Source organism: Aquarana catesbeiana, linkage group LG13 (genome assembly GCF_042186555.1).
Source record: "Aquarana catesbeiana isolate 2022-GZ linkage group LG13, ASM4218655v1, whole genome shotgun sequence".
NCBI lineage: Eukaryota > Metazoa > Chordata > Amphibia > Anura > Ranidae > Aquarana > Aquarana catesbeiana.
In genome coordinates, this window is record NC_133336.1 from 96,505,465 (window position 1) to 96,517,684 (window position 12,220).

The 12,220-nt window shown below is 44.6% G+C and overlaps 1 protein-coding gene across 1 annotated transcript in view; it reads right to left on the reverse strand.

The window, feature by feature from the left end:
- Window positions 1–404: 404 nt before the first annotated feature.
- PPP2R3C (protein phosphatase 2 regulatory subunit B''gamma) overlaps window positions 405–12,220 on the reverse strand; it is a 48,258-nt gene continuing 36,442 nt past the window's right edge. Inside the window, exon 14 of the mRNA XM_073609441.1 lies at window positions 405–1,918. Coding sequence (XP_073465542.1) covers window positions 1,730–1,918 — 189 coding nt within the window. The 3' untranslated portion in view covers window positions 405–1,729. The remainder of the gene's footprint in view (window positions 1,919–12,220) is intronic.

Sequence of the window (12,220 nt, forward strand, 5' to 3'; positions counted from 1 at the left end):
AGACCAATACTTCTAGCACAATTTTTAAGTACCAAAGTTTGGCACCATTCCACGAGTGTGAGCAATTTTAAAAGTGTGACATGTTAGGTATCTATATACAAAAAAATTGGGGTAAATAGTGTTTGTTTAAATTGCTGCACAAACACCGTGTGACATAAGGTCTCTGCTAAAAAATTATAATGTTTGGTGGTTCTGAGTAATTTTTACATGTAGGAGAGGAATGCCAGAATTGGCCTGTAATGAAAGTGGTTAACTCCACAGCCCCCTCCTTACATTACATAGCAGCTACTGTGTGAATGGAAACATGGAACGAATATAAAATGTTATCTCATGTTGAGTGCATAAGTGAAAATCCAAATAAAATGTTTTCTGTGCATACCATTTCACAAAGCCATACACTCCAATAGTCTATAACTGTAGAAAACAGACACTGAACACTTTATTTAGTAAAGCCTTTGGTGAATAGTGCAATTACAATTTCATGGTTGACTTTTTAATTGGAAAAGATACCATCCTGCCTCAGCACTGCGGACTTCAGATAAGGGCTTATGGGGATTGTAGCCATATTAGAGCACTTGCAACAACACAGTTGAGTACAGTCAGTGATTTTTTTTTTTTTTTTTTTTAAAGAACAGTTAACTTGTCAGAACAATCATTATGGGGTCAACCCCCTTTCTTCTTGGTCCAAGCAGTACTCAGATAAGAGCTCCAACATCTGACAACCTTTAGGTCTCTTGTTCTTCCAATTGAAGGTAATTGGTTGAGCCCATTTGTGAGTGAAATGAAATTAACTTTTTCCTGCACAACCTCATTAAAGCAGATCTGTAAGCATGGAAAACCTGCGTCAGGTTGGAATCCGGTCCAGCACTAGTAATGTGCACCTATCCATTTACCTGTTATCAGAATAAATAGACTGTCATTACAGACCTCTCATGATAATGCTAGTTGGCTGGCTGTGATGTGGACCCTCCTGTTTCATTACTCTCCTGATATGCATGTTTGTTCCATGTTAGGGTCTCAAGTTCACATTGCCCACACATCAAAACACTGTTTTAGCGTGAGGGCTACTGCCAGTTTTGTTGGCAGTAGGAGTGGTGTGATGTACCATTTACATTTTTTTTTTTAAACTTTATTGAAAATGTAAACTCCTATTCAGGTCTCCAGACAGCAGCCCAGTGCTCTGTGGTAACCTCTGGTGCCATCCAATGCATTGTGGAAAAATGCAGCATGTCTCCACACTGCATATCACAACAGCTTTGTGGTGTGAAAGTGGCACAGTTTTTCTATGTGCCCTTGCAGAGATCTGCATTTTACAGGTGTGAGTCTGGGCACATGGTTCCCCCCCAAAGTAGTGAAGCCAGAGAGCCAGCATCACAGCCAGACAACTAGCATTTTCAAGAGGTTATCAAAGGACGCCCTTCGTATTTTTCTGATGACGACCTTACTTTAAACACACAGTCATGTGCTTATCCTGGAACTAGTACTCATCCTGGTAGTCAAAATGACTGCAGCTGCAAGCATTGCAGTGGAGCCTTGACTAAACAGATAAGCAGTGAATTGACAAGTCCCTTATAGATTCATATAAGAAATATTACATTGCTGATGCCATTCTTTAATTGCATTCTGTTTCCAGTCCTTAAGTTCATTAAAACCATTCCATCCATATGACAATGAGGACAAGGGAGGTTACCTGTGAACCAAGTCACAGAAATACCCCTTCAATAGTTTATTATGTATCATCAATGTCTGCAGGGCTCTCTCCATCAGCAGCTACCAGCACCTCACGGTTTTCATAGGTCCAGAAGCCATTCAGATCAATGAGAATACTACACACGGTATCTCCTTGGCTGCTCTGGATGAGATCCTGAAGAGTAATATGTAAAGGATCCTTTGGTTTAACCATGTCAAAGATTTCATCCTAAAAAGGAACACAAAAGATATTACAGTGATATTCTTTACGTCACTAATGTGCACTGAAAGCTCTTCAAGCGGTAGTAAACTCTGTAAAGAAAAATATTTTCCTCCTGCAGTGCAGTGTTATAATGTGCTAGTATTAGGGGTGCAACGGATCGACACTGATCCGTGATCCGTTCGGGTCAACCTCCGTGGATCAGCACACCCGCGATCCTCTGCGGCCTCGGCCATAGGAAAGGCCGCGGCTTCGGCCTAGCTCCGGAGCGGCGGCCATCTTGGTACACCCGGCGGCGGCCGCTGTATCGTCAGGAAGTGACGTTTCGTCGCCGCCATCTTGCTACACCCCACACTCCCTTGCACAGTACTGTAATGATAGAGTTAGAAGGGGGCAAGCGGACATCTTGTTAAACCCACCAGAGTTTTAGATTTTAAAGCTATTTTCCACACAAAACGGAGCTTATATGCATAAATACAGTATTTGCTAATGTGACAGAACACCTCTGATTTTCACATTTAATGTTAAATGTGAAAATCAGAGGTGTTCTGTCACATTAGCAACCATGTAAGGTCAGCAGGTTTGCTGCTGCTTTTAAAATTTAACATCTAAACAGTCCGTCCCATCTACAAATACTGTATTTATGCATATAAGCTCCGTTTTGTGTGGAAAATAGCTTTTAAATCTAAAACTCCAGTGGGTGTAACAAGATTTGTCTTTTTTTTTTCGTTTTTTTTTTGCTGATCCGAAAATGATCCGATCCGTGACTCTGATCCGAGGATCGATCCGATCCGTGAGTTTTTTGATTCGTTGCACCCCTAGCTAGTATGCATTGCATACTAGCACATTATGTGAAACTTAGAGCCCTTTCACTCTGCCAGCGACTGGGCATCGGCGGTAAAGCGCCGCTAGTTTTAACGACGCTTTACCGTCGTTTTTGAGGCGCTTTTAACCCCTGCTAACGGCCAAAAAAAAGGGTTAAAAGCACTGCTGTCCATTGATTTTAATGGGCAGGTGCGCTTTAGAAGTGGTGCATACACCACTCCTAAAGCGCCTCAAAGAAGCTGCTTGCAGGACTTTTTTTGATGTCCTGCCAGCGCAGTGCCCCAGTGTGAAAGCAGTCGGGCTTTCAGACTGGGATTGCAGATGAGGCCCTTTACAGGCATTATTTTTTAGCGCTAAAGCGCCTAAAAAAACGCCTCTAGTGTGAAAGGGGTCTTATCTTAAAACGAAGACCCCCCCCCCCAGAGGCGTGTCACCGCTTCTATCTTCACCCAGTCTTCCTTTCCAGTTGGAAGGCTCTAGTCCTTTGATTGGACGTGCCGCGCTAATGTCACTCCCGCGCATGACCACGGGAGCCGCTGTTCGCGGCCCAGGGCTCTGAAGGAACGGCGTGGGGTTGCCGTTCCTTCAGAGCACGTGCGCAGGTGCCGTCACGGGTGGCTTCTCAAGTAAATATCTTCTAATCGGTGCATATTTAGATACATGTAGGTACAGTAAATACAGTGGATATAAAAAGTCTACACATCCCTGTTAACATGTCAGGTTTCTGTGCTGTAAAAAAAATGAGACAAAGATAAAAAATTTCAGAACTTTTTCCATCTTTAATGTGACCTATAAACTGTACAACTCAATTGAAAAACAAACTGAATTTGTTGATCCTTTCCTATGTGACACAATGGGAGCAGGATCTTGGTTCGGGTGTTGAGGGGGAGGACAGGAGTAAGGCCTGGACGACAATAGCGAAATGCTACTTTAATACTAACATTCGAGGCTGCGTATAAAGTGCTCCTGCGGTGGTACTGGATCCCGGCAAGGCTTACCCTGGTAGCAGTGATAGATGTTTTTGGAATTGCGGTCAGCGTGGGGATGTCATACATATATGGTGGTCATGCCCACGTCTGATCGGCTTCTGGTCCAGAGTCTTTGGCCTATTGCAATACTTATTTCATGTAACAATTTGTAAAGATGCCCGACTGGCTCTTTTACTTTGGCCTATACCAGGTCTTTTCGCGCATCACCTTTTTATATCTGCCAAGTGAACTATAGCCCAGGTCTAGAAGATTCTGTCTGTTGTTTTTCAGGGAGTGAAAGCCAGGATGACTGCTCTGATGGTGGATGAGCAGATGTTTAGTATTTTGAAGGATTCGCATGAAAAATTCTTAAAAGTTTGAGACCCTTGGATGACGTACACCTGCCTCAGTGCTGTATTAAAATCAAAAGGTGCTTCAACAAAGTACACTAAAAGCTTGGATTGTGAGCATAATTCGTTCCAGAAACATGCTTGTAATCCAAAGCACTTGTATATCAAAGCAAATTTCCCCATAAGAAATAATGGAAACTCAGATGATTCATTCCGTAACCATTTATTCATAGGTTCTTCAGTTTATAATCCATATAAAAAGATTATAGCAATGCGATAGGTTGTGCAACCATAAAATGTCCATCCACAAATGGAAGCCTCCACGAGGGGATTAGAAGCAAAATCCAGCAGGAGCTACAGAGCATAAAAGAGAAGAGAGGCGCCTCGAAGTGTAGCAATATGTTGCTTAATGTTGTACCTTCATTAAATGTAACCATATCGCTATACTTAGAGGCACCTCTCTTCTCTTAAACTCAGTTTTTACATGACGCTACTTGTATATCAAGTCAAAGTTTATTAAAAAATGTTGCTTGTCTTGCAAAATGCGCTCAAACCAAGGTTTTACCGTATTAGTTTAAGGGTGTGCACACTTATGCAACCATATTATTTTATTTTTTTAATTTTTACTTCCCTCCACCTAAAAGATTTCAGTTTGTTGTTCAACTGAGTTGTACAGTTTATAGGTCACATTACAAGTGGAAAAAGTTCTGAAATTATTTATCTTGGTCTCATTTTTTTACATCACAGAAACCTGACATTTTAAACAGAAGTGTGTAGACTTTTTATATCCACTGTATCCCAACGTGCACCATGGGTAAGCATTCATGGTTCTTACTGTGTGTGCAGCCTGTGTACAAATCAAACAGATGATTCTAATTTTGGAGCAAGTGTGAAGGGTATGGAGAGAAACGACTGCAACTGATTGCATCTAGCCCAAAATAGTAATAACTGTACCCTGCTGATAAGGAAGATCTTGTATGAGAACCAAAAATAAAAAATATGGGGGGGGTTGCTTTTTCTGAAAATGCTTGGTCCCTGGCTGTCGCTGGTTTCAATCAGAGTCAATGCCATTGAACATGCATGCAGAAACCAAAAGTAAAAACTCCTGCTATGCATCTTTTTGGAGGTCCATAACTCAGAGTATTAAAAACACTGGATCAGTGTGACTCTAGCATTTTAAAAGAGGAAGGCTCGCCGTGGCAACATCCATATTTGCCAGATACAGGTCATCTTTAGAGATGTCTTTCAGGGTCTATAATTTTTAAGATCTTAAAATTTATATTAAGGACCCTCTACACCAGCACTGGTGACGTGTTCACTTGCCCACTCACAAAACACAGCCTGTGATGATTCACCACTGGTGTCAATTATACTTAGAGTGCTAGAATCAGGAAGGGGATACAGCAGAAGCTGTACTATTGGGCACAACTAAAAGCCCATTGTTATGCTATTGGAAGAAAACAGGAATACAAGTTGATGCATGGCAGAGGTAACCAGCTAAACAACAAAGATATTAAAATCATCATGGTGGGAGTTCAGCGGACCACCCACCGTGGATATACGTCTCTAATTTGACCGTTAACTTCCAGGGTTATGGTAGCAGATAGCCACCGCTGTGTTAGGAGGGGTTATGGCAGATAGCTGCCATAGATAGCTGCCATAACCCTGGTGTATTTCTAAACGGCGGGCAGTCCGCTTTAACATAAAAGTGGTCCCAGCGGTGGATTCGCCATGGGATCACTTTTATGGGTGGAGAGAGAGGTGCCCCTCCCACCACTTCCCAGGTTGTTTTCCCTGCTTACCAGAGCCGCCGGAAACGATCCGATTGCCTGATGGGCAGGAAGTTGAGTGAGGGCAAGATAGCCCCCAAGATATGCCCTTGGAGGACCTTAGCGACATCAAACATCACTTCCACCCTCCGGCCTTAAAGGACCCCCCTTTTTTTTTTTAACTTTAAAGAGGCCCTGTGCTGCTTATTTCTATTACAAGGGATGTTTACATTCCTTGTAATAGGAATAAAAGTGATTTTTTTTAAATAAAAAATGTAAAGGAGGGACAGGGTAAAAATAAATAAGAAAAAAAATAAATTTAAAGCGCCCCATCCCTCTGAGCTCACCTGCAGAAGCGAGCGCATACGCAAGTCGCGCCCACATATGTAAACGGTGTTCAAACCACACATGTGAGGTATCGTCATGATCGCTGGACTAGAATTATTGCTCTTGCTCTAAGACCTTCTCTGTAACTCTAAACTGGTAACCTGTGGAGATTTTTAAGAACCCAAATTTATCGCCATTCCAAGAGCATGCGCAATTTTAAAGCATGACATATTAGGTATCAATTTACTCAGCGTAACATTATCTTTCACATTATGGAACAAAATTGGGCTAACTTTACTGTCTTCTTATTTTTTAATTCAAAAAAGTGTATTTTTTCCAAAACAATTGCGTTTGTAAGACCGCTGCGCAAATACGGTGTGATAAAGCATTCAAATGATCTTCGTTTTATTCTCTAGGGTTTCTGCTAATTAAAAAATAATACAATGTTTGGGGGTTCTAAGTAATTTTCTAGCAAAAAAAAAAAAAAAAAACACAACTGATTTTAACTTGTAAACAAAGTGTCAGAAATAGGCTTGGTCCTTAAAGCGGAGTTTCACCCATTTCAAAGTCAGCAGCTACAAAAAGTGTAGCCGCTGACTTTTAATAAACAGACACTCACCTGTCCCACGGTCCAGCGTTGCGGCCGCCGAAGCCTCGCTTCTCTCGCTCTCCTCTCTGCGTGGCTGGCATTGCAAGTGTGGGCCCCGGCTGTGGCATCACAGCCCGGCAAGCCGCGCTGATTGTTATGAATGGGCAATCTTCTGGGACCTGTGACGTGTCCCAGAAGATTGCAGGGAGGGAGGGGGAGAAGGGAACTTCCTTTCGGTGCCCGCTCCCCCCCCCCCCCAACAAAAATGAAATGCCAAATGTGGCATGTCAGGGGGTCACGAGTACTTAAAGCAGAAGTTCCATTTTTGAGTGGAACTCAGCTTTAAGTGGTAAGGGTGCGTTAAAGAATACCTAAAAAGTTAAATATTACACTAGTGCTTGAATGAATACTTGTAAATACTTCCGTATAATCCACTGAAACCATGTGCTTCTTTGGAATAAAATAGGAGGTACATCTCTTGTGGGGTTATAGTTCAACTAAACTGTAGCACAGACCATAAAGATAAATGTATATCAAGATTGTATTAAAGGGGTTGTAAAGTCAGAAGATTTCTTACCGTAATGCATTTTATACATTAAGATAAAAAGTCTTCTGTGTGCTACCGTGTTTAGAACTGTCCCTGCACAGGTCAGAGGACGTGATGTGATGTCCGTACGGGGGAGGAGCCCGACGCCGGGGTGAGGGCTGGAGACGAGCTGCCTGTTCGTCCTGGAGATGCCGAGAGGGGTGAGAGCCCGCGAGATGCCCAGGCGAGACCGTGAGAACGGCGTTTGGTCCGCATGACCCCCACACTCCTGTAAAGGCTGCAGAAGCATAAGTCTGGAGGAAACCCCCCTGAACGGTAGAGTGGCAGGATCAGAGACGGGACAGCGGCAGCTCCGGGAGTAAAACCAAGAGAAGATTAGGAGGAAAAGACCATGGTGAGGCTAACCGCTCCGTCTGGAGCTTGGAACTAAGAGCCAACAGTGGACGGCGGGAATTCCTGAGTCCCGGCCGGAGGTCTCGCGGGCCGGATCTCGTCCCCTGCACACCAAAGATCAAGCGCCTGCTACCCTCCATGCGGCAGCCGAAATAAGGTAACTGCAGCAGGACACAACACGCCGGTGGCGTGCGGAGAAAGAGGAAATAAAGGTATGAAAAGTTATTGTAGTGCTGTAATCAATACTAAATATCCACAAGAAAGAATTATATGACTTTGAGTCTGGACTCTTAAATAAAACCGGCGCTACAAGGATAAAAGGGCCATAAGAGATCAGGACTGTCACGTGTTTACATCTTAATGACTTATCTCTGATTGAATTAAATGTGATTGAGCCGAGGTTCCCCCTGATCCCCCCCTGCTCACAAGTTGCGGTTTGTGAGGGTACCTGTGAATTAGACAAGTACTGCGCTATATCTAGTACTGAATATCTGTAATAAAGAAACAACAAAGTGTGGGTTGGAGTCCAACCTCTTCATAAAACCTGTGTGAACAGTGGTAAATCTCCATAAGAGACCAGGACTGTTACGCGCTCGTCCTTCAACACTTTTGTTTTTTTTTTCTTTTTTGAGTGCTGTTTTCTGACTGAGCCATATGTGACTATGCTGCTGCCCCTTCTATTCCCCTCCCGCTTATAACGATGTAGTACGCGGGGAAGCAGGTGAATTTGGCAAGTAAAACCCAAGAATTGGGAAGTAGGGGTGCCCCCACCCTGGAGTACAACAGTTTGGCATCTTCAGGGTTAAGGAAAAAGGCCTGGTATTCCGCGGGGACTTCTGCTGGAGCAATAAAGGCCCACTGGTTTGGCGTACGGGACGGGAGGGGGAGTACAGACCAGCGGAGTGGTATGAAAGCCCGGGAGGTGGAGGCCTAGAAACTACAAGCACAATACACCTACCTATTACTAGGGGTAAAGTGTGAACAGGGGGTGGAAGCATGAGAGGTCGCTCATCAAGAGCAACAGAATCCCAGAATCCAAGGGAGAGTTTGAACACCAGTTCCATACAAAAATATTTAAAAGAAGCAAGTTCAAAGTGCCCCGGAATGGAGGCGAAACAATCAGGAGTGAAGGATAAGAAGAAAGACCAGTAGAAACAAAAGGGGGGACAGGGGGACAGGACCAGGGAAGATCTAGAGCTGGAAGGACCATCCGCCTGTAGTGGTGTTGAAGAGCAAAGAATAATGGCGCTCGTACCAAGTAAAACCGAAATGATCGAAATGTTCGCTAAATTAGAAAGTGTAATAAAAGCTGAAATTTTAAATGTACGTACGGACAAGGGACATCTCTTGCGTAGAGTGGAGGAAGTAGAAGAGGCTTCAGGAAATCAAGCTAAAGAAATTTTTGACCTAAAAGAACAAGTCAGGAAAATGCAGAATGAAAATCGCATGTTGGCATTTAAAAAAGAAGAACAGGAGAATCAGAGTCTGCGCCAAAACCTGCGTATTAGATCCATCCCAGAGCAACAGAATGAGGATTTGGAGGAGAAGATGAGAAAGATATTCAACCCTATCATGGGTAGGCGCGAAGAAGAGGCCCTAAGGATTGATAGGGTTCATAGAGTGAGGAAGCCCCCAAATATAAAACAAGACATCCCTAGAGACGTAATCGTGAAGTTCCATTCGTATGAGGATAACGAAAAAATATGGAAGAACCTAAAGGGGGCTCCTCCAATAAGCTTTGAAAGTAAAAATTTACAGATTTTTACAGACCTTTCAGCAGGAACTTTGGCGCGGAGAAGGCGGATGAGGCCAGTTCTAGATCAACTTAGGAGGGCCAACAGTACAGTTGGTGGTTTCCAACATCCTTGACTGTCGTGAAGGACGGGAGATCACATAGAATGAGATTTCATGAAGAGATGCAGGACTTCTGTGACAGTCTTGGTATACCCATCCCTGATATGCCATGAAGGGAGAGATGGAGCACAAGGAGTGGACAGTTGGGGTGGGAGGTTGGCGGGGGGGGGGGGTTGTTTTTTCTTTTCTTCCTTTCTCTCTCCCCCAGCTGTCAATTTCTTTGGGAAATCCATGGGACGGGACTCTGGACTCAAGCTATAATAATGCATGGATTGGGGGGGGGAGATCCACCTGATAATATGAGGCCGTTGCAGGATGGGGGGGGTCTGCTGATGGGGTTGTTTTGCGCGGTCAGGGAGCTGGTTCTCTGCCCCTCCGGCCCCCCTCCTCCCTATATAGGGGGGGGGGGGGGGGGTCCCGGATGCTGGCGTGGGAGCTTCACCCTGAGAAAGGAGGCGCGCAGTATGGGATTTGGTATTTCCCCTACGTGCGGGCTTGGGGCTGGTTTTCAGCCGAGGGAAGGGTGGGGGGCTGGGATAGGGGTGGGAGGGGTGGTCGAGGGAGGGGGGGTAGGGGAGGGAGAAGGAGGGAGGGGAGTTGGGATGGACGTGTGTTCCTGGAGGTCGGGCCCTAGGGGAGCAGTTGGTAGGGGAGAAGGGATTGAGTGATTGATATGCCAGAGCTCAAATTCTTATCATATAATGTGAAAGGGTTAAACTCGCCTATAAAAAGACATAAAATATTGAGGGAACTACAACATTTTGGTGCCGATATAGTATTCCTTCAGGAGACCCATTTGGCCCTGGATTCTAGAATTAGGCTGTTCTCTCCAGGGCTGCCTCAATGGTTCTATGGGGATACGCCTATTAAAAGATCGAAGGGAGTAGCTATAGAGTTCTCGAAGGCCTCAAATTTCTTACTGGTAGAGAGTATGACGGACCCTGAGGGTCGTTACATTTTTTTGAAAGGTAAAATGGGGAACAAGATGTTTACCCTGGTGAACGTTTATTGCCCCAATAAAGATCCAACGGTATTTCTGGGACAAGTGTTGACGAAGCTGACAAAGTTCAGGGAGGGGGAGGTAGTGCTGGCAGGGGACCTCGACTTTTGCCTCGATCCTGACCTGGATAGTACGTCCCGTGCCCAGGGGATAAGGAAGGCCTCAATTAGCGCAATTGGGCGGAGGCTAATTCGTTGCCAGCTGATGGATGCTTGGAGGCTGCAGCATGCTACAGAAAGAGACTTCACCTTCTTCTCCCCTGTGCACGGGACTTACTCAAGATTAGATTACATATTTGTGGACCACAGTCTTCTGGAGTGGGTGGAGGAAACCAGAATAGAAATCCTATCCCTCTCAGATCATTCACCGGTCACGATGAAGGTGAGGATCCCAGAATGGAAAACGACAACCCTTCTCGTGGAAGTTGAATGAATATATGCTGAAGGATCCAAAAGTAGTAGAAAGGGTTCAGGATGAAGCCGATTTTTTCTTTAAATCAAATGATACTGGAGAGGTTTCCCTCTCTATTCTGTGGGAAATGCACAAAGCATATATTAGAGGGGTCCTCATTTCCATAGGAGCAGGGTTAAAAAAAAGAGAAAAGGAAGAAAGGGAAAGGCTGATAGAGGAAATTTTCTCTCTGGAACAGGTACATAAAAAGTTCAAGGGGCAGAATCAGGACTGTTATCGTCAACTAGCCGCCAAAAGGGAGGAGCTGAGGGACTTGATGGAACAGGATTCCAAAAGAGCTCTCAATAAGATAACAAAGGATAACTATCTCTGGGCGAATAAGTCGAGCAAGCACTTGGCCAGATTAATAAGAAAGAAAAGGGGCCGGAACTTTATTGAAAAAATATAAAATAAAAGAGGAGAGTTAATAGTGACCAGTAGAGGCATGGCAGAAGAGTTTAAAAAGTTTTATGCGGCCTTATATTCTATTGGGCAACATGAAACGGAGGACCCCACTCGTATGGGCAGGGATGAGGATTTCCTGAAGGGGGCGGGGGTAGTGGAGCTAACCGAGGAGGAGAGATCTACCTTGGATAGACCTATTGAGGGGGAGGAAATTTTGGCAGCCCTGAAAGATTCCCCAAAGGGTAAGAGCCCAGGTCCAGATGGATTTACTACTATATATTTAGAAAAACTGAAACATATCCTGGTTCCTAGGCTTTGTCATTATTGGAACGAATTGGGTGCCAACTGCGAAATGGAGAGAGAAGCACTAGCTGCGACGATCACACTGATACTAAAAGAGGGGAAAGATGCCAGGCTCTGTTCGAGTTACAGACCCATCTCTCTGCTGAACGCAGATGTCAAACTTTATGCAAAAGTGTTGGCTAGCAGATTGAAGGAAAAAATGACCACCCTTGTGCATGCAGACCAGGCAGGGTTTGTACCCGGGAGACAGAGCAGGGATAATGGGGTGAGAGCAGCGCTTCTGTTAGAAACCAGTAAACGGGGGGTGGGCCCCCAGTTCTATTCCTGTCAGTGGACGCCGAAAAAGCGTTTGACAGGGTAGACTGGGGGTTCATGATGAAAACTCTTGAAGCCATGGGGATTGGTCCGAGGTTTATCTTGTGGGTCAAAATACTTTATAATAACCCTACGGCCTCCGTTAAGGTAAATGGGGCTCTCTCTAAACCCTTTAATATGGTAAACGGTACTAGACAGGGTTGCCCACTCTCCCCT